This window comes from Gymnoscopelus braueri (assembly GCF_963280865.1).
Source record: "Gymnoscopelus braueri genome assembly, chromosome: 13".
NCBI classification, from domain to species: Eukaryota; Metazoa; Chordata; class Actinopteri; order Myctophiformes; family Myctophidae; genus Gymnoscopelus; species Gymnoscopelus braueri.
In genome coordinates this window covers 18,811,570-18,834,137 of record NC_137615.1, presented here as the reverse complement: position 1 = coordinate 18,834,137, position 22,568 = coordinate 18,811,570, and the positions used below count along the sequence as shown (strand labels likewise).

General features: G+C 40.6%; 1 protein-coding gene across 1 annotated transcript in view; it reads left to right on the top strand.

Moving 5' to 3' along the window:
- baiap3 (BAI1 associated protein 3) overlaps positions 1-22,568 on the top strand; it is a gene marked incomplete at its 5' end in the record, with an annotated part of 57,954 nt that overhangs the window by 15,269 nt on the left and 20,117 nt on the right. Inside the window, 14 exons of the mRNA XM_080448067.1 lie at positions 2,471-2,554; positions 4,262-4,369; positions 11,810-11,869; positions 13,576-13,642; positions 14,245-14,458; positions 15,309-15,353; positions 15,656-15,733; positions 16,587-16,692; positions 17,320-17,427; positions 18,070-18,162; positions 18,249-18,352; positions 18,499-18,616; positions 19,229-19,353; positions 22,457-22,547. Of these exons, the coding sequence (XP_080304193.1) occupies positions 2,471-2,554; positions 4,262-4,369; positions 11,810-11,869; positions 13,576-13,642; positions 14,245-14,458; positions 15,309-15,353; positions 15,656-15,733; positions 16,587-16,692; positions 17,320-17,427; positions 18,070-18,162; positions 18,249-18,352; positions 18,499-18,616; positions 19,229-19,353; positions 22,457-22,547 (1,401 nt within the window). The remainder of the gene's footprint in view (positions 1-2,470; positions 2,555-4,261; positions 4,370-11,809; positions 11,870-13,575; positions 13,643-14,244; positions 14,459-15,308; positions 15,354-15,655; positions 15,734-16,586; positions 16,693-17,319; positions 17,428-18,069; positions 18,163-18,248; positions 18,353-18,498; positions 18,617-19,228; positions 19,354-22,456; positions 22,548-22,568) is intronic.

Genomic DNA, 22,568 nt, shown 5'->3' with positions numbered 1-22,568 from the left:
GACAAAAAAACAGACAAAAAAAACCAAAATGTAGAGAGAGAAAAGAAAAAGAAAGGGAAAAGGGGGGGGGGGGTAAGGGGGAATCAGAAGTAATCGAAGCGAAATATATAAACATGAATAGAACAGAAGAATGTACAATATATATCCTCACACATACACTGTATCACAATATATATATATATATATCCACGCACATACCGCACATTCAACCTATCAAATTACAGACATAATACAAATCTCTTTATAAAATTATGTATCGTGTCAGAACTCGTGCAAAAGGCGTCCACTTTTTTGTAAATTGCTCACTTTGTAGCCTCACCAAATAAGTGATTCTTTCCATATCTCTAATTTCTTTGACTTTATACAACCATTGTTCGGGGGTCGGAGGAAGCAGTCCCAACCAGTTAATTGTGATACATTTTTTGGCTGCCGTTAACAATATCTGAAGGAGGTAAATATTCTTCCTGCATGCCTTCAAAGCCTGTCGGCACAATTCCTAGAATAGCAGCCTTGAAATCTTGTGGTACTTGAGTATCAAATATTTTATTGATGTCACTAAATACTGCATTCCAAAACTGCTGCACTTTAGGACATGACCAGAAGATATGAGTGTGGTACCGACCTGCTCACCACATCTCCTCCAACACTCTTGTAGGAGTAGTGCCTGCTCTGGCAGTCAGTAACGGGGTCTTAAAAAACCTACTCACAATTTTCCACTGATATTCTCTTCAAGAATTAGAATTAGTTACTTTGTGCCCTTCAGTGCAGGCATCACCCCATTCTTCTTGTGTGATCTCTTGTTGTATTTCAGCCTCCCACTTTGCTTTTATATAAAGAGTGTCACTGGGAACCATTGACAATAGATTTTGATACAAGCTAGAAATTATTTTTCCACTTGAAGATGTCAATCAGAAAGGATTCTAATGCTGAAGGGCTTCTAATTTTGTCACAGTCCTCGTGATTTTCTAAAAAGTGCCTTAGTTGGAGATATCTAAAAAAGTCAGTTCTAGGCAGGTTAAACTCAGGTTTCTGAGTTGATCAAATGACTTTAGCTGACTAGAGTAAAGTAACTGGTGAACAAACCTCAAACCTAGCCTCCTCCACCCCCCCCCCCCGAACCCAGCATCCAACCTTGATGGTACAAAACCCCTAATACACCCAATTGAAGACAGGCCAGATGTTGAGAGAGGCAGTCTAAACTCTTTCTGAACCTTTCATATTTTCATTGTGAAGCTAGACCAGGCACCAATAGCGTCTACATTTATATTATGTCCCGAAAAAGGAAGGGCTGCTAGTTCTGCCTGTATGCATAGAGATCTTTCCATTTGAACCATCTAGTTGATTCAACATCCTCTATCCACATGGTTATGGACCCGAGTTGGGCCGCCCAGAGAATATATATATTTTTAAAGCGAACATTTGTAAAATATCTTTGTTCCAGAGACCCTCCACTACCAGGCCTTTCGCCCGGTCCGCATCTTTTTTTTCCTGGCTGGCTACTTTTCTCATCTGCTGTGGTTTAATTATCTGTTTTGTGTTTTTATAACTGTAATTGGCATGGCAGCTGGATTTCCCTCATGGAATAAAAAAAAATCTATATATCTTTCTATCAAATGCTTAGTGTAAAAAGTAATAACACATTTAATTGCTGGGCACACAATTATACTGCCTACCACTTCAGAGAGAATACAATAATGCTACCTTGGCTTACTAATAGGGATTTGTGTCCATGTAAGAAAGACAGTAATGTTTAAATTGTTTAATTTAATGTTTAATGTTTTAATGTTTCTTGTTTTGAAACCATAACTAGATCATACGTGCACCATTTCTTTGTGATAAGTAGATGAAAGAAAATAACAGTTATATAACAGTTATAAGTGATTGTGCGCTGCTGTGACTGAAGGGAACGGATCCACTATCAATACTATCTTGGCTTACAGGGGTTCCCCCGATGAAGGCTGCCGATACACGTTGGGTTTTCCAAGATATTGTGTAGTCAAAAGAATAAAGGCTTAATATTATTAATAATATTTGGAATTCTGGAGATTGAGTGCCTACCACTTTATTTGACAATAATAACAAATCTGCCCAAACAGCCTGCCCATACTAGGCAAGTTTGTTTGGCTTAGGCTGATGTAGTGTGTTGTTCCTGATAGACATGGGAGCCAGAGGGAGGTGTTGCAGAGGAGGGTGAGAGCTGACTTGTTTTGATAAGTGGAACATAAGTGCACATTTTCTTTGTGATACATTCTTAAAGTAGATAAAAATCAGTCTAAAGAAAATCAATAGCAATCACTGCTCCCAAGAGAGTGTGTGCTAGCTGTGACTGAAAGGAAAGGATCCACTATCAATACTATCTTACAGTATCCGAGCTTCACAACCTGTTCAGCTCTCAATCTCGCCAGGGTCTCATTCTGGCAAAGGGCAGGTATTGCTTTAATAGGTTAAACTTTTCGTTTTGTCTTCACAGAGCCAAACAGGTTCCAGCTCGTCGCCACCACCCCTAGAACATGTGGACCAGGCTTTTATCCCAGACAGAATCGGCAGGAGAGAGGTTTGTGATCCCAGTTTGCATGCTTTCACCACAATTCAAAAGAGATTCAAGTCTAAGGGCCCAATCTTCCACCTGGGTGCAAAGCAGTGCTGGGTGCAAAGCGGTGCTGGGCGCAGCGAAACTGTTATTGCTATTTTCCAACCAACGCCAAAGTTGTCATTTCTAGACCCAATTCCAAATTATATTGCAGTTATTTAGTGACAATGGGCATGTTGGTCTTAAAATGTGTTCAGTTAGATAACTCATGAATAGAATGAACCAATATTATAGTTCAATCTATTCGTGGTGCTGGGGTGGCGGTGGGAGCAAACAGCCTCATAACAACAAACCAGAACACACAAAGCGGAAGGAACGCAGATTTAGGTGAGCTTAAATAACCCGCCCAATTGTTCAGCTGATTGCCACGTCATTGTATGACGTATGGGTCTGGCATGAGTCGCATGACACTGTATACAGCCACATAGTAATGAGCATGCATCGTAATTGCATACGTATCCTGTGTGGTTTGGAGTAAACAGGGCTCACTGTTCTTACTCACAGAGTTGGCGCTTTGTGCTTATACCACCTTTTTGTTGGTGTTATCAGCCAGCGCCGTGAAGGCACTGACATTTCCTTACTATCAAGACCCTGGCGCACGGAGAGCGCAGCCATCCATCATGTTTTAATAAGTGCTTTGAAAACAGGAGATATTGGGAAATAGTAGACAGAGTGTTGACCAGCAGCACGGTATACCTGGGCCACCCATATAAATCAAAATCCATCAGAATTCAAAACAATAACACAAATTCTCAACATGGTAGATGACATGTCTGAGGGACGTCACATTCAGGTAAAAAAGAAAGTATTAATGATCTGGGCCAGATTATCAATATATTGCATTGGGTAAGTGCCTGTTTTCTTTGCATGGAGACGAGCGGTGAGGAGAGAGGGAGGGAGAGAGAGATAAAGGGATAAAAATTACAGCACATCTTCAAATACCTCTCATCCTGTAAGAATGCTGTGAACCCATGGCTTTCTGGCTTTCTTTATCTGTCTCTGTTCAATGGACAGCATACAGTTGTCAATACAATATCCATAGAGCTCCAGCACAAGGAGCCACAGGACACACGTCTTTGTCATGCTTTAATTGATAGTTTAAGTAAAGAAGAAAATAACTATTACAAACTGCTAGAACTGCTAGATGCTAGATGGTCCCACACTATTCTACAACAGAAAATTGCTTGCGTCTCCTCCAATCCGTCATCTAAATAGCAGTGTACCTAAACCTTAAGCACTTCTTCTTTTAAAGGGAATGGGAGAAGACACTCCAATTGGTTTAATTAATGTAACACTCAAAACACAGCCATGACTAATTCAGAGGCTTTAGCGCCTGACTTTGCGCCCAGATAATGTGCCATCTAACTTCTTTTGGAGGGGAAACACGCCCGACACAATTTGCGCCCTGCATGCATTTGCATCCTGCACCATAGATGATCTACATAGGGCCCCAAATCTCGCTCGCTTCGATCGAATCGATTCTAATAATTTAATTTGCATCTGTCTTGAAGCCAAAACGCATGGAAGAATAAAAATATATGCACTGCTTGCTAATTCCTGAGTGATCATTTAACAGCTCCATTTGTACACAATCAAACTGTTTGACCAAATGTTGCAGTGCGACTTATCTTGTTAATAACCTGTTACTAAATGCGGTGTGTTGTTATGCAGCTGGACCTTCTGTATGAAGAGGCTTTGTACACAGTGGTCAACAGAGTGGGAGTGCCTTCACCAGAATATGTGACTAGCGAAGAGGACTTGTTCGCTTACCTTCTCAAGGTACGATTGTCCTTTGTTAATCATCATGGCTTGGCTGATATGATATTCCTATTGCATACTGATCAGTTACAAAATATATATACACTAGAGGTTCGTTTGGACTCCTTATATGGTTATGGCTGACTCATGGTGATATCAGAGGTCCGCCCGCCGGGTGATATCAGAGGTCCGCCCGCCTGCCGGGCCACCCGCCGGCTTGTCCCCCCTTAAGCCGATGTTAATATAGGATATGGTGGTGACAGTATTAGTATAGTATTGTCACTAGAATGGACGTTAGAACAGCAACGAATGCAGACAAACCCCAATTAGACCAGAGCAAAAAGAACAAAATGCGCACCCTGACTGTAGGAGAGAGCAAGGGTGCATTCAAATAGTCTAATTATGTTGATCCAGGGACCTTCTGACTCACTGGATCCCTGGATTTCTTTCCGGCAATGCACAAAATGTGCCCTGTCTCTTTAATATTGCATAAACAGGGTCCAGTGTACTGTTCCTTATGCTAAAGGAGATAAAGGAAGCAATGAAGCTCCTTTCCTCAGCATTTATAGAGAATTCAACCTAGACTTAGATATCACCTCTTATTAAAGAATATTGACCATTGCATAACAAAACAATTAGTGCCACTGCCAAATGCTTAATCTAAATATTGAAATAATGTATTATTTTCTTAAATACATGACAACATGCCAGGCAAACAGCAGGTCAGGTAGACAGGCCTGGAGGCGGTCACATGGCACCACATAATGACATTTAATGGACTAAACACATTTTAAACACATTTCCAGAGACAGAAAACAGCGTTCTGTTTTAAGTCATCTGTAATACAATTAAGGCACCAAATCCTTGACCTGCCATCTGTTTTAAGAAGTTTGTTTTGTGACTCATGTATTTATTTTAAGAGCGATAGTTGCCCAAATTCTATTTCTCTTGTTTGCATTGCATCCCTCAAACATGTTAGTGTTCTGCTTTACTCAGTCAATTTCTGTAGCACAAAATTCCTCCAGTTCACTGTATCTTTTAATCAATGCTTCAAACAACAGTACAGTATGTGGCTAGAAGGAGGCCCATTGTGCTGAATCATGTGTAATTATGTGCTGCCTTAGTAAATGGGACATTAATTCCATGCACCAAATTGCACTTAAGGGACAAGGCAATTTGCACTGCACCTTTGATGTGCATGTAAATATGGCTTTGAGGATTTAAATGTGTAATAAGACATCTAAAAGCAGGTCTTTCATGCAAGTTCTGAAGCAGGTCTATTTTCTCCCTATACATACAGCCTATATTGTCGTCAGTCTCTCTATATTGATGATTTTCTCAGTAATCATCATGTTTTCACATCACCTTTTGGTATCGTCTCAGCTCACTTCGAACCTGCACAGACATTATACCCTAAATACCGGGTAGGCCTACTATCCATAATATTTACGCAATGGAAAACCAACAAGGCAAGTAGAGTCGAGCCAGTACCATGCACTGGAAAACAGAGTTTTTTTAAAACCCTAATTTAAATGAATATTGTGAAACAGTACAGCTATGTTTTGCAACGACAATTGAATTGCTGTTAAAAAATTACTATTTTAGGCCCGGACGGCTGGCGTAGTGGTCCGGGCACCTAGGCTGCTAGAGCATGTCGCGGGTTCGAGTCCCGTTCCCGACGACTCTCTCTCCCCATTTCCTGTTCCTGTCTACTTTACTCTATCAAATAAAGGAAGAAAAAGCCCCCCCCCACAAAAAAAAGGACTACTATTCTTCATATAATTGATACTACATTTTTGTCTTCTCGTCTGTGTCTCAGAAGAGGGCTAGCTATGGACAGTTCAGAAACCCCGCCAACCAGTGACATCATTGATGGAGAATCTAAGCTAATAGAAACTGCAGGCTTTCTATTCCTGGAAAGTCAGCATTAGTAGGGGGTACTAACCACCAAAAATGGCCAAATCGTTAGGCGGCGGATAAAAGCATGAAATTTGATACAGATGTCCCTTGGGTCATCCTAAAACATCCTAGAAGGGGTGCCCAAAAAAATCTTAAACAGGAAGTGAGTTATGGACAAAATCCAAAATGGCCACCTAAACTGTTGACCGTTGACTCAAAAGACACCAAAAGAATCTCCAAAAAGCATAACATTTGGCACATATGTCCCTTGGGTCATCCTCAGACATCCTAGAAGGGGTGCCCAAAGGAATCTGAAACAGGAAGTGAGTTATTGACTAAATTGAAAATGGCCGCCTACAGTGTTATCTATTGACTCAAAAGACAACTAAAGAATCTCATAAAAGCATACAATTTGGCATACATGTCCCTTGGGTCATCCCAAGACATCCCAGAAGGGGTGCCCAAAATGATCTTAAACAGGAAGTGAGTCATTGACAAAATTGAAAATGACCGCCTACAGTGTTGTCGATTGACTCAAAAGACAACTAAAGAATCTCATAAAAGCATACAATTTGGCATACATGTCCCTTGGGTCATCCTAAGACATCCTAGAAGGGGTGCCTGAAATTATCTGAAACAGGAAGTGAGTTATTGACTAAATTGAAAATGGCCGTGTACAGTGTTGACAGATGATGCAAAAGACACTCATAAAAAAAATCTCATAAAAGCATGACATTTGGTACAAATGTCCCTTGGGTGATCTGAATGCATCCTAAGGGGTGCCAAAAAAAAAAGTTTTAATAGTCTCTAAATGGAAAACACTCCTCCCACACGGGCTGCACTGCTACAATATTCAAATCGAGCAGCCAATCTGGCATTTGGTCCAGAAGCCTGAAAGCTATGCAATCTCTACCATCTCCTGACAAATATGGATGGATTAAAGTCGCTGATTCGTGGACACCTTTATGGACACTCTTGCCAGAGGCTGCTTAAGTTTGTAGAGAACTCAAGTGTGGATGCAAAGCTGAGCCCTTCTGTTCGAGAAAGTGTAGATGCCGGGATGCTGGGTTACCTTGCAGAGCATTATGCCAATGTGCTGGTAATTGCGAAATGGCACACATGAATACATGTAGTTACTAAACACTAATCACAACACTAATCACATTTTGAACAGTAATGATCAAGAAGAAAATACATGAGAAGATAGTGTAAAACAAGCAAGAAGATGTAGAGTGCAAAATAAATAAGATGCAGAGAGTAAAATAAGAATATGCAGAGTAAGATGAGATGCAGAGTAAAATAAATAAGAATATGCAGAGGTAGATACATAAAGAAGATTCAAAGAGTACAATAAAAAAATAATGCAGAAAGTAAAATAAATAAGTGATGTAGAAATGAAAACAGAAGGTAGACTACAAAATACGGCAGGTTATGCATTACATTACATTACATTACAGTCATTTAGCAGACGCTTTTATCCAAAGCGACTTACAATAAGTGTATTCAACATAGGTAGGGAACGAAAACTACTAATCACCAGAAGTCTTTAGTGCATTATCTGCAAAAACAAGCAACCAAGAGTATACCTAGCGCTAAGGTAAAAGTGCAATATATCAGCTACCTATTTCCTTAAACAGATGAGACAAAATAGCTAAATCAAATGAGCATGAGCTAAAACAAATAAGTGAATCGACTAAACAAGATCCAATAAACAATCCAATAATCCAATAAACAATACAGCAATAGAAAACAAGCGTTCGTACAACTAGTTAACAACAAGTAGGTCAGGCAGAGAGGAAGGGTAGTGTTTCCTGAAGAGGTGAGTTTTCAGCCTGCGGCGAAATATGGGCAGTGACTCTGCTGTCCTAACATCAGTGGGAAGTTCATTCCACCACTGTGGGGCCAGAACAGAAAAGAGTCGTGACCGTGTGGATCGGCCAGAAGGACCCTTGAGTGACGAGGCAATCAGTCGCCCCGAGGTGGCAGACCGAAGTGGTCGGGCAGGGGTGTAGGCATCGACCATAGCCCGGAGGTAGGAAGGAGCTGTTCCTTTCACTGCCCTATAGGCTAGCACCAGGGTTTTGAACTGGATGCGAGCCGCTACGGGGAGCCAGTGTAGAGAGCGGAGAAGGATGGTTGTGTGGGAGAACTTGGGGCGGTTGAACACCAGACGAGCCGCAGCTTTCTGAACAAGCTCCAGGGGTTTGATGGCAGATGCCGGAGCACCAGCAAGGAGGGAGTTGCAGTAGTCCAGGCGGGAGATGACGAGAGCCTGGATGAGCACCTGGGCTGCCTTCTCCGTGAGGAAGGGGCGAATCCTCCTGATGTTGTAGAGCAGGAATCTGCAGGACCTCGTCACTGATGCGATGTTTGCCGAGAACGTCAGTTGATCGTCCAGGGTCACACCCAGATTCTTCGCAGTCCGAGTTGAGGTCACCACAGCATTATCAATGGTGATGGCCATGTCTCGGTGCGGACAGCCCTTCCCCGGGAGGAACATCAGCTCGGTATGCACTGCATAACCTGTCGTATTGAGTCTGCATAATATGCAGACTGCCATGGTCAACTGTTTAAACAGCCATTTAGAATTTCTTCAACATGGTCCCTTCCTAAAAAGTTTAATAAACAAGCAAACAAACAAATAAATAACCCCTTCTAGGATATATTAAGAAGCACTCAATGTACGTACCAAATTATACACTTTTATGACGTCCCTTTATGTTTTCTTTTGTGTCAACTGCTTTAGGCAGTCACTTCCTGTTTAAAACCTTTTTGGGCACCCCTTGTAGGATGCGTTCAGATCACCCAAGGGACATTTGTACCACATTTCATGCTTTTATGAGATTCTTTAGGTATCTTGCATCATCTTTCAACACTGTAGGCGGCCATTTTCAATTTAGTCAATAACTCACTTCCTCTTTCAGATTATTTTGGGCACCCCTTCTAGGACGTGTTAGGATGACCCAAGGGACATATGTGCGAAATTGTATGCTTTTTGGAGATTCTATAGGCTTTTTGAGTCAATCGCCAACACTGTAGGCGGCCATTTTCAATTTAGTCAATAACTCACTTCCTGTTGAAGACTTTTTTGGGCACCCCTTCTAGGATGTCTTAGGATGACCCAAGGGACATGTGTGACACATTTTATACTTTTTGGAGATTCTTTAGTTGACTTTTGAGTCAATCGACAACACTAGGCGGCCATTTTCAATTTGGTCAATAACTCACTTCCTGTTTAAGATTTTTTTTGGGCACCCCTTCTAGGATTTCTTAGGATGACCCAAGGGACATGTGTGCCACATTTTATGCTTTTTGGAGATTATTTTGGTGTCTTTTGAGTCAACGGTCAACAGTTTAGGTGGCCATTTTGGATTTTGTCCATAACTCACTTCCTGTTTAAGATTTTTTTGGGCACCCCTTCTAGGATGTTTTAGGATGACCCAAGGGACATCTGTATCAAATTTCATGCTTTTATCCGCCGCGTAACGATTTTTCACTTAGTGCCCCCTACTTTACATGCTATAATAGAAGCCTTGGTTCTCAAATTAACTCATTCACTGCCACTGACGTAAAAAACGTATTTTGTTTCCCGATTACCAATACTGCTAAGAAGACCTGCCTAAGGATGATGTGACTGGTACTGTAGGCAGGTTTTTGATCTGTCCACAGCACTCCTCTGAGACACAGACAGAGTAGAAAAAATAAATTGTACGATATTATCATGACTCATGAGCATTTAGTGAGGACCAATTATTTGAAGATATGTTGAAAAGGACTGAAGTCGTCCTTGGAAGGGCTATTTCACTTTCAAACACTTCCGAGGTAATTATCCCATCTACTCTATCTTTTGTATGCACCCCAGACAGGCTTTAAGTTGCTTTTAGATGATCTGATTAATTTGACCTAAGCCGATACAACTTCAAGGCAAGCTCCATGCATGTTAGACTCATTGAAAACACACGCCCCTGCTTCAGGTGACTGTTATTGTCATTTTAATGAATGGGAGGAGACCTTCATTTTTGATTAGTTTTTTTCCCCCATTTGAAAATGTAGATGCAATGAAAATGTAAAAAGTTTGAAAGAAAAGAAAATGTTGATTTATTAATTTAAAAAAAAATGAAGGTCTCCCCTTTCATTTGAAGGTCAATGTCAGTCGCCAGAACCACGGACGTGTATTTTCAACGAGTCTACCATGGAGTTTGAAGTTGAATAGGAGCGAGGTTCGTCTGATCAGAGGAATATCTAATATCTAAATAACATTGAATAAAGCAACGTGAAAACTGTTTGGGGTACGCACAGAAGTCAGAGTAGATGTGAAAATGACCCCAGAAGTGTTTGTCTGTCACCCATTACCCAAGCCAAAGGCCATGGCTAAACCGGATGTAAGAGACAGACCCAAGTTTGAAGTCAAACAGTCGGACGGACGAGTTACGCCCAGGACAGACACACAAACAAACACTCACAGAGGTTTTGTGAATCTATAGACAGATATGGTTAGATTTATGTATTGTTCCTAGTCGTTGTAAGGAATATATAATCACACCAGTGCCCAAGTCTCCTGCTTAAATGACTACAGTACAGACCTATCACACTCTCCTTCATTACTGTGAAATGCCTGGAGCATCTTGTCAAGAGTTTTATCGAGACACTTGACACATTGACATCTGCTAATTTGCATGCAGGGAGAATCGCTCCATTTAGGATGCCGTGTCCTTGGATCTACACCGGGTGTACACGCACCTGGAGTGCACAGACGCCCACGTGCAGATGCTCTTCATTGACTGTAGCTTTGTGTATTTTGTTGCTGTCGGGTGGAAACCTTGTATGTCCAAAAAACATTCCTTTTTTATTATTATTTTAAAAACTCTGGACCCCTCAAATCTGGTGTCTAAGCTGCAAAGCCTAGGGGGTGGAAAATTCTCTTTGCAGGTAGATTTTAGACTTTCTATGTAACAAACCTCAAAGGTGAAAATTAATCATCTCACAACCTCCACTCTACTGCACTTAGTACAGTCTTTCTTAACAGTTGTATCTTAAGCTCACTGCTCTATTCTCTATGTACCTGTTACTCTGTTGCACAGGAAAACTCACATAATTGTGAAATTTGTCACTGGTCTTATCACTGCAAATGATGGACTGAAGTATAACAACGAGATAGACTGCCAAATGGTGTGATAACAGCTTTAATGTACAATTAATTAATGAAAGGTGGACCAAAAAAATCCACGCCTTCAAAATAGAAAAATGAGCACACCAAAAAGCAGTTGGGCAGCAGCAAGTGGGGATTGGAGAATCTGCTGCAGGTTTGCCATTATGATGAGAGAGGAGAAACAATGGGGGTTAGCCACCATAGATATAGAAACCTAGATACCTCATTGGCCACTCAGAAGGCATTCATGCACACTCAGAATCATCAGAGGACCAGACATCAGTCAGCTGGGGTTTATTTGTGGATAGTGTATTAACTCATACTGTTGTTACAGATATAAGACATTACCAGGGACAAGATGCTTTGTAACAAAAAGCCTTGCTAACCTTTTCATTGTGTTGCTATTTTACAAGGTGTTTGATATGGGTCAGGAAGAGCATGACATCATTCTACAGAGAGTCCAAGAATCCAAGGTGAGATCCTTTGTTCCATCCTCACTCTTCTCCTAAATTAAAAATAATGTGCTTATTAGACATTTAAACCCTATATACTTCACTGACCAGGGTTGGGGGGGCTATCAAATCTCTTTGATGAAAATAGCAAATCTACAAGCTCACAATGTGTGGCATTGCGACACGTTTTGAGCTTGTCAATTCGCCTTTTTTTCCTCCAGAATGTTAGCCTATTATTACATGCCCAGAATAGGGACGCTACGGTTCATGTGGTTAAAAAAAGAAGCAGTCAATTTGCAGTCGGGAAAATGACAAAAGTGGATCCCATTAGAAATGTAAACCCAATCAATATAAATATAAATATAGTTTATATACCGTAAATATAAACCCTATACTTTGTTGACCAGTGTCCCCAGGGGTGTAACCTTGACCTAACCCCCCGAAAATAGACGATCTACAACCACACAGTGCTTCAGATTGTGTCACTTGTAGATTTGTTATTCTCGCTGAATGTTCGCCTATTATGACATGCCTAGAATAGGGACGCTATTTTATTTATTTTTTAACAAAATGTTTTCATAACATTCCAAAATGTACCCTTCAGTTGTAACCATGAACACATTGGGTTGATCCCCAGTAGTGAGTCAATGATTTCTATTCAGGGCACTCAGTTAACCCATTCAGATCGAGAACGCATCTGTGTCATCTTAAGATGTCTTTGAGCTATTCAAAAATAGCAGATATACAAGCTCGTGCATTTTTAACTCTATTACAACTTGACATGAAAAAGTTTGAGAACCACTGATAAAAAAAAAATTGTTTTTCAAAAAACTGCTTTGAAAAATATATATATTCAAAGATTTTCTCAAAATTTCAGGATTTAAAAAAAATAGCAGATCTACAAGCTCATAGCACGGCACTCGGTGCCGCGCTATGAGCTTGTAGATCTGCTATTTTTGAATAGCCCAAAGAAACCTAAAAAAATTACACCGATTCTTTCCCGGTCTGAAAGGGTTAAAGCGGTATTGTTGACAACACTAAAAGTGAGGCCATGGATGGAAAGTGAGGGCAGAGAGATTTTCTCAGGGTGAAGCAGTCCCATTATATGTTTTGTTGTCGTCGTTTTTTGGGTCTTTTACTTGGCTGTCACAGGCATTTAACATTTCATTCTGCAGCAGATGCTGGGGCCCATTGCCAGTGTCCTTTACCGGCTGTCTGCAAACCAAAACAAAATATGCCATTTAAATGTTCCCCTGAATGTTTTCGATCCCTCAGCTGCCACTGCAGGTGTTCTAAAAAGGCACTTGTTATTCTGCAGTTGGCTACGTGGTGATATTCTAATGACCTGTCAGAACGTTGTTGTGTAAAATGCTGCATCGTGGGTGAAGCAGGATTTATACTTAAAATAGCAGATCTACAAGCTCTCGGTGCACGACACAACGTATAAATTAAGTTAAAATTAAGTATAAATCAGGCATTATTGACTCAATAATATAGAACAGCCATTATGTATTGACTTACTAGTATAAAAAATCAGGCATTATGTATTGACCCACTTGTTAAAATTAGCCACTGTCTTGACTCACTAGTATAAATCAGACATTATACTGTACATTAACTCACTAGTATGAATCAGGCATCATTACTTTATTATTACTAGTATAAATAAATTGTGTATTGACTCACCGGACTGTATTGACTCATTACACTGTGCACGTGTTTTGCAGCGAGCCAGTTTCTCCATGAGAGTGTCTGTGATGAAAGCAAAGAATTTAATGGCCAAGGATGCCAACGGTGAGACACTCCTTCACCTACTGAATGTTTAACGATGCAAAAAACAATCTCTGTGCATGAAAACGTGCTCCTTTAATCATTTAAACCCTATATATACGTCATTGACCAGGGTCCCTCCAGAGGTCTGTACTTCGTCCCCTCCTTTTTTATCTCTACACCAAATCTCTTCGCAAAAAATTGCCAATCTACAAGGTCACAAGATGTTGTGATGTGAACTTGTAGATTTTTTGCAGAGTATTTGCCTATTTTTGCAGAATGTTCACCTATTATAACATGCGTACAATAACTACCAAAAATACCAGATCTACAGGCTTGTAGAGCTGCTATTTCTTTTTTTTAAATTGCTGATCTACAAGCTCACAATGCATCACATCATGATGTGTTGTGAAAATCTCTGAGGATTGTCACCGCTGATGACATGCCGAAAATAGGAACACCAGGGGTTAATGTGGTTAAAAGATGATATCTTGAAACGTTCTCATGCCATAATGTATTCTAAATGCTGTTGACACTCAACACTCATTGTACACATGTTCTAAATCTAAATTAATTCACAGCTCATTTTAGTAACCTTTTCTGCATGCCCCCGCGGCCTTCATCAGGGTACAGTGACCCCTACTGCATGCTGGGTATCCTGTTGGGTCAGAGTCCCCGGGAGACGGAGGAGAAGAAAGAGAGGAAGTTTAGCTTCAGGAAGAGAAAAGACAAGCTGGAGAAACGCTCCAGCACCAAGGAGGTTCTACCTGCCAGGTGTATTCAGGCCACTGAAGTCAAACCAGAGACACTCAATCCAGTGTGGGATGAACACTTTGTTTTGTAAGTACAACACTTTGACTATGTTGACTAGGGCTGGGTAATATGGGCAAAATTAAACGTCACTATATTTTCACCAAATACCGGTATCGACATTGTGGTGAAAATATTGTATTGTGACGATAATTTAAATGTTTCACTTTTTAAAGAAGATAGCAGAGCACAAGCTATACGTGAGATTGTAGATCGAAACATTTTGCAATGTTTCTTTTGAAAAATGTTTGAAAGTATGAAATAGGGCTTAAACGAATATTTCACTTTCAAACATGTTTGGGGTAATTTTAACGTCTACTCAGGCTTTTGTGAGGACCCCAGACAGTTTTCAAGTTGCTTGATTCAGTATTTAGATATTTGATATTAATTTTATCAGACAAAAATGGAGTTTAAAGTTACAATGGGTTTATAGGAAAGGTGCGTCCCTTTCCTTAAACCCATTGTAAATACTGATTGAATCAAGCAACTTAAAAACTGCCTGGGGGGAACACAAAAGCCAGAGTAGACGTTAAAATGACCCCAAACATGCTTGAAAGTGAAATATCCGTTTAAGTGTCTAAAACCAGGAAAATATATATATACTAATACCACAGTATAACTGTATAAAAAAATCCCAGACGATATCTAGACTCATATCACGATATCGATGCAATATTGATATATTGCCCAGCCCAAATATTGACCAGTATTGTACAGGTAAATATTGCTGTGTGTGTTTCATTTGGCACACTGTCATTTTTTGCTGTAAGATTAATATGAATTGTTCTTGTCTGTGTTAACTAATTCAGAGCTACAGTATGTTTAACTTGGTAGTTTTTGTTTAATCTATAAAATTTGTACCACTGTGCTCTTGTTTTAGTGACATCGATGACGTCCACAGTGATCTATTACACCTTGACATATGGTAAGATTACAACATAAAACACATTAATGAACTCAGAACACTGTGCTGTGGTGACTCAGATGGACTATTGAGTCACTGTAAAATGGTTAAAGGAGTAGTTCACCCCCCAAAAAAACGTATTTTCTATCTATTACAAACCCCATGATGCATTGAATTCATGGAGATTTTTTTGTTTTTGTCGCATTCCTAAGCCAATAATTGAATGACCTGCGGAAAGATGCTAATGTCTCCGGTAGGAGACTCCTCAAGTCTCCTATCGGAGACTCAGCCGCCAAGACGCTATTTTGTCCTTCCATCCTTAGGGATCATGACGATGATGTCTCTGTGGCTGAGGCCTGCAAAAAGCTCAATGAAATCAGTGGACTTCGAGGCATGGGCAGGTAAAAGGAACTATCATGTAATCCATCTTCAGCATTAACCACTTAACCCCATTCAATCCAGGAAAGCATCTGTGTCACAATAATTTTAACCACTTTAACCATTATTTTATACTTTAGCTATTCAAAAATAGTATCCGGTAAAAAAATTGCGTAATCATGTATGAAATGTGCAAGTATAACATGTACATGTTATACTTGCACATTTCATACATGATTACGCAGATTACCTTGAGTAGTGTGTTGGATTTCCCTTGGCATGCATTATTATTTGTGCTGATACTGTTGGAAGCAAATGCACGAAGAAGGGACACAGATAAAAAGGAAGTCCACCCACTAGGCGATATTAATATAGGATATGTACAGTATTGGGGGTTAGGGCAATATTCGAATATCAAACCGACTATTCGATTATTCTATAAAAAAAAAAGTTCTTATTTTTATTTATTTTTTGTGGCTTTTCTACAGCAGACACGCAGCTGTGAGCTCTGGTGTGACGTCAACTCGCATTCCTTGAGTCGAGTCATCAATGCCATTATTTTATTTTTTATAATCAAATCGATTAATCGAATATTCGAATACTTATAGGTCGAATAATTACTATTAATCACTATTCGTGAATGCCCTATTGGGGGTCCCTGCTTCACCTCTCTCTCAGCTAAGGGGTCCTTGGCCTGAAAAACGTTGAAGACCCCTGCTTTACACCACATTGCTCTGCCGAAAGAAGCTGACATGCTCCCTTGTAGATCGGCAATCTTTTACAAAATTAATGTTCGCCCCCAGAATAGGAACGCAAGGGTTCATGTAACTCAGAATGAAATATTTGCCTTGTTTGTCTATTGTTTTATTTGTGTAGGTATTTTAAGCAGATAGCTAAATCAGTGCGGTCCAATGGATCTGCCTCATCAGGATCTGAGGAGAATGCAGATGACTTCCTTGGCTGTATCAACCTCCCTCTCAATGTGAGTCTGTGCGGTCGAGTTGTACTAAACCTGCGATTCTCAACCTCTGGGCCGGGGCCCGCTGATGGGCCGTAAGGATATTGCAACAGGGCCCTTAAATAATTGGCAAAACACTACGATTGTATTGATGATATTCTGTAACATTAATATAAAAGAAAATTGTAAACAGAAAGTCACTGTATTTTTCTTTAGAACCTTGAAAAAAAAAGTTTTCATTGTTATCCCCATCCACACCCTATCAATTACATCGATTAGTCTGAATAACTGTTGCAGTTTATTTATGGTACTGTATTTAAAGACATTTACATATGTGTATTGTGTGTCTGTATATTCAATTGAAGCAAAGCTGAAGTGACAAGAAACTGAACAGTTGTTTCTCCAGAAGCCCTTGAACAGTCACTGCATGGTGTTAATTAAACGACCATTGTGGTTTATTTTCCTAATTGATTAAATTGACTGTTGCGGCTCTAAATGTCCTTGATTGATACATAATGAAGCAGCCCCCAGGTAGAATGTCAAAACCTGACAAGCTTTTCTCGATTGCCCTTAAGACTCATTTTGTACTTTAGTCATATGACCGTGTTGCTCCATGAAGCATAAATGAGCTGTTCCGCTGTGTTTTTTCAGGAGATCCCTGTGGCTGGCTATGACAAGTGGTTTAAGCTGGAGCCCAGATCCAGCGCATCCAAAGTACAAGGAGAATGCCACCTGATCCTGAAAGTCTTCACCAGCCAGGTTTGTATCACTATGTTGTGCTTCAAATACAGCAGTGGTTTTCAACCCTCAAGGTCCATGATTTTTTCGGCATTTGAGCCACGGACCACCATTTGATGAGATTTAGACTTTCAGACCCAAGACTTAGAATATTTTATTTTGTCCACAATTCCATGCTGTATTGATGTTGGTATGAATAGGAGAGATAACAGGCAAACGTTGATCAAAATAACACTTCTTTAATTAAGTAATGCAGATGTTTAACAATAATTTAACTGTTGAGAGCGTGAAACCAAATGGACCCGTAACTATCAAGAGTTAAAGATCTATAAGGGTCCATAATATGGTTACCAACTCTCCATCATTTAGCTGGGGACCACCTGGAACCCCCTCAAGGACCACTGGTGGTCCCCGGTGGTCCTTGACATGAAAATGTTTGAGATCCACCCCAGTAAACAGTAAAATCCTCCATTTATCTCTGAAAGTGTACAAAATGTACATCTTAAATGTACACTTAGTACATAGCGTAAATCTGTTCATAAATCTGTACTATCTTTAAGTTAAAAATGCATAAATTAACACTGAGGATTTTACTGTGTATGAGAGTCTTGTTAATTGTGTGAATTCTTATTGACATTATTGGTTCGATTTTTTGTCCTCCAGAGAGAGACAGCCTTGACCAAGAGAGACTCTGCTGTCTCCATTCACAGGAAACTGTTGAGTCAGATTCTGGAGTATGATCATGCCTGTGTTCAGGTGAGGCTCGACCTTACAGTCCTCTTATGGAAAATGTATATCACTGTTCATACCTGTAAATGCTATAAACCGCCGGCTTATTGCAGAGGGAGCCTTATAATTGGAACGGGCAGGTTAGTCCTCTGGCATGGACGGTGCTTTCCCATCATGCCGTGCAAACTGATCTTTCACCCCTGCAGCAGGCAATTACGTGAGTAAAAGGACAGAAAGAAAAGATCACACATTTACTGCACAAATATTATGTAATTTGTATATTACAATATATGACACATAACACCAAAGTATTGTTTATCAGAGGAGAGACCCATGATATGATGTTTAAATGTGTTTTTGCAGTCGTTGGCAGTGCTACAGCATTCACCATCGCAGCCAGAGGCTGTGCTACGCCCTGCTGCTGCGCCTGCTGAGGACCATGGATGCCGAGTGGGATCCTTCGGCTGTGAGGGGAGACCTGGTAGGTGGTTTGGTTTGCCCCATGGACTTTCCTACAATAAGAGGAAACATCTAAGGGATTAAAGCAAAAAACAAATCTCACAAATGACATCTTTTTGGTTAGGCCGTCCCAATCTGTGATTCGTGAAACAGCGTGAAAGGACCCCCGCCAACACTTGTGCTGTGTTTCCTAAGCAATTAACACAATATGTAGGATTCTGCGGTTTAGTTATCATCATTCTAAATCTATGTTCTTGCTGTTCCGCATACAGCCAACCATTTGAAGAAATTGCAGACCTTTAAAAAAAAAAAAAAAAAAGTGAAATATCTGAGACCATTTGGATTTAATGGAAGATGCATGTATTCTGTTGCTAATTTGACCCAGCATGGAATTGTTCTATTACTCTTGTAACATTCTAATAATCTCACAATCAAATTGGGAATTCTAATAATCTTGTAAAAATGTCGACTGAGATCCTTAATCCTTGAACATCGTTCATCCTCCAGACTAACCACCTCATTATAGCTCAGCTCTTCACTGGCATTCATCCAAGGTTTTTGGTTCCGACCAAAAATGTCTCACAGCCTGTGTAACCTCAAGCTATAACCGAGGGCTCCTCCTTCCTGTGTCCAGGAGAGGCAGCTCTCCGACAGCTTCAGGCTGTACACAGAACACTGCCTGAGCCTGATGAAGAACATGCGTCAGGTGTTCCCCTGCACCAGTCCTGCTGCCATTACACGCTACGAGCTCATGCTGAGGTAACACACTCACACCACCTCCACGCCATCATGCCATATGCTCTTGTCAATTAGGGATGGGTATCAATTTGATCGATTCCGATTCTGTTTCTCATCAATTCTCCGTTTTGTTTCCATAATGTAAAAAAAAAGAGTATTTACCATTTTCTAACTGGGCATAAATTAGTAGTACCTGAGATAGAGACAAAGCTGAAACGTTTTGTCTAAAATCATATTGTCCGGTCCTAATATTACATTGAATAATTTCAAACTTTAAGAAATGTAATAAATAACCTCTCATATGTTTTATTCCATGACAACAAGAATTAGCAGTCAGAAGCTTATTGTATGCTTTAGTTATAGGAAAAATACTGAACCCTGAACTGATTAGGATTTTATCGATTCTGATTCCTTTTGGATTCTCTTCTTTGGAACCTAATTTCAATACCCAACCCTATTGTCAATGCTGTCATACCAGAACAACACATCCTCACTCCCAACTCGTCACACACAGACGTTTGGTCAGGACCCCTGGTGTCACGGTTATGTTTTAATGCACTGGGTAGTGGGTACCCCTTTAGCGTCATTTTGTCCAGGTGTAGGCTAGTTCAATAGACTTGAAGAAAAAGAAAAATAATAATCTGCTCCAATGTAATTTAATGACAACGTTTCGAGCCAAGTCTCTTCATCGGGTTTGACATGATGAAGAGCCTTGGCTCGAAAAGTCATTAAATTATATTGGAGCAGATGAGTGTGCAGGTTTATTATTTTTCTTCAAGAAACCTTCCAACCCAGCACCTCAACCAAGTGATGTGCATATTCTATTAATTTTTTTGTATTAGTTCAATAGACACCACAATGTCTGAAATATACTTTGTGGGGGGAGGAGGGGGGGGTTATGAGCTGTCAAGAGACAGTTGAGAACAAAGGTACTTTTAATTAACGGTAGGCAAAGGCAAAAACCACCAATGCGTCTCGACATAAGTCTAACTCAGTGTGATAATTATTATCGTGCTGAGGAAGGCTTACGTCGAGACGCGTTCGTGGTTTGCCCCTTCCTAACTTTACTTTAAGCACATTTCTGTGAGTGCTGGCAGTTCTTTTCCTGATATTGAACTCTTTTGAGCTGTGCACCCGGTAAACAGTGAATCACTTACACTGGGTTGTGCTTGCACGGTTTCAACATTGAACAAGGCAGTGTTACCATTAAAAACATTCAAAGCGAAAGGAGAAAGAGCCTTTCAGTGTGAAGTTTGCATGTTCTCCCCGTGTCCCCTAGGATAGGTACCCTCACAAAAAAACATGCAGTAATCCTGGTCTCTATACTGCCTCCCCATGGTCAGCTGGGGCGCCTGATGGAGGGGAAAGGAACTGGTGGGAATAACGTGTTCCTTCCACGTGCTACGTCCTACCGGGGAAACTCCCCCTGTCAGGTGATAAGAAGCGGCCTGTTCACTCCTCATGCATTGAAGGAAGCATGAGCTCAGTTTGTGGCTCTCCCCAGGCTGGCAGAGGGAGAGTAACGCCCAGGATTACAGCTTAGGCAATTGGCAGTGGGTGAAAAAATGGGTTACAAAAATCGTGGGATAAAAAGAAAATTGAAAAAAAAACAACATTCAAAACAAGTTTAAATGTGAAAAGAAGGCAGGCCTGCATGCCGTCAGGAGTGGGCTTGAGCAAAGTGAGCGTGTCGGTGTGAAACCAGCTTCTGCCGACTCAGCGCCGTACCAGTTGCTCACTGATAGGGTGAGAATGGGTTATGATCATTCCGGCGTGGTCAGTGTAGTATGCAAAAGGACCACCGGTGGACAAAGTACTGAACCCCAGTACTTGAGTCGAAGTATAGATCCTGGTCAAATATTCAACTATAATCCAAAGAAATTCAAAGATTTTCCAGAAATGTATAAAAAAAACTAAAAAATAAAATAATAGTGAAAATAGCAGATCTGCAAGCTCACAATGTGTCTCAATGCGATGCATTATGAGCTTGAGCTTGTACTAGCTCTGCCATTTTCACTATATTTGAAATAGGACTTAACGGTACCTTTTCCCTTCCTATAAATGTAGTGGAGTCAACGGTACAATATGTGTCTTTGAAATGTACTGTATTGGAGTGAAAGTCATTAGTATCCAAAATGACAAATACTCAAGTAAAGTACAGATACCCAAAAAAGTACAGTATTCAAGTAAATTGAGTACTCTTACTGTCCGGCACCAGACAGGACATCGTCGTCATCAGCATCGGACACCAAAGGAACCTGACCAAGCGTGGAAATATGACGAGTTGGGAGTGAGAATGCGTTGACCAGAAACATGCTCTCTCTCAACCTCTCTCACCCCCGGTAGCAGCAGCAAAACAAAGACCACATTCACTCTCTCAGGTCACGTTCTGTGCAGGATTTCTCTGTGGAACTGGACAATTAAGGAACCTGTTCCGCCTCAGTGACAGACATTTTTCTAATAAAAGCAGGTATGATTGCTGAAGCTGTTTGTTGCCGTTTCCTCTCTCTGTGTGGACACCCCCCCCTCCCCCCCAGGGCACCATCTAACCTTGGAGGAGACTGGATTGGAAGAGTCAATATCCAGTTGGGACTTTTCCAATAAGATTAACTGCTCAGTCCAGAGATTGACACTTGAAGAGAGATCTCATATCGCTAGACACACGAGCAAGCGCGTGCACACACGCACGCACGCGCACGCACACGTGTGCGCGCGCGCGCACACACACACACACACACACACACACACACACACACACACACACACACACACCTTTTTTTTATCTCATTCACATAGTTATTCAAATTCATACAGTATACATCTTGTCTTGCTGGTTTAAATCTGAGAGATCCGGGATGCTTTTTAAACAGCTATGGTCCCCATTGCTAAGACACAAGTGTAAAAACATGTAAATACTTGAAAGGGGTATTTTGGTTGACCTTACAAAGCGCCACAGGCAATGCAAGACAAGGCAAGTTTATTAGTAAAGCACATTTCAACAATGCAATGCAATGTGCTTTACATAAAACATTAAGCAAAGGAAAAACATTATAAATAATTCATAAATATGTTATCAAATAATCATTTTTTTCTGGGATTTTCTATCTCTCCATGTACATGATAGGGGAATTGGATGCATGCAGACGATGCAGGCATTTAAGAGTGTATGCCCACTTCGAAACGAACTGCATTTGGACATTACCACCGCTGTCAAGGTAAATTAAATGATATAATAA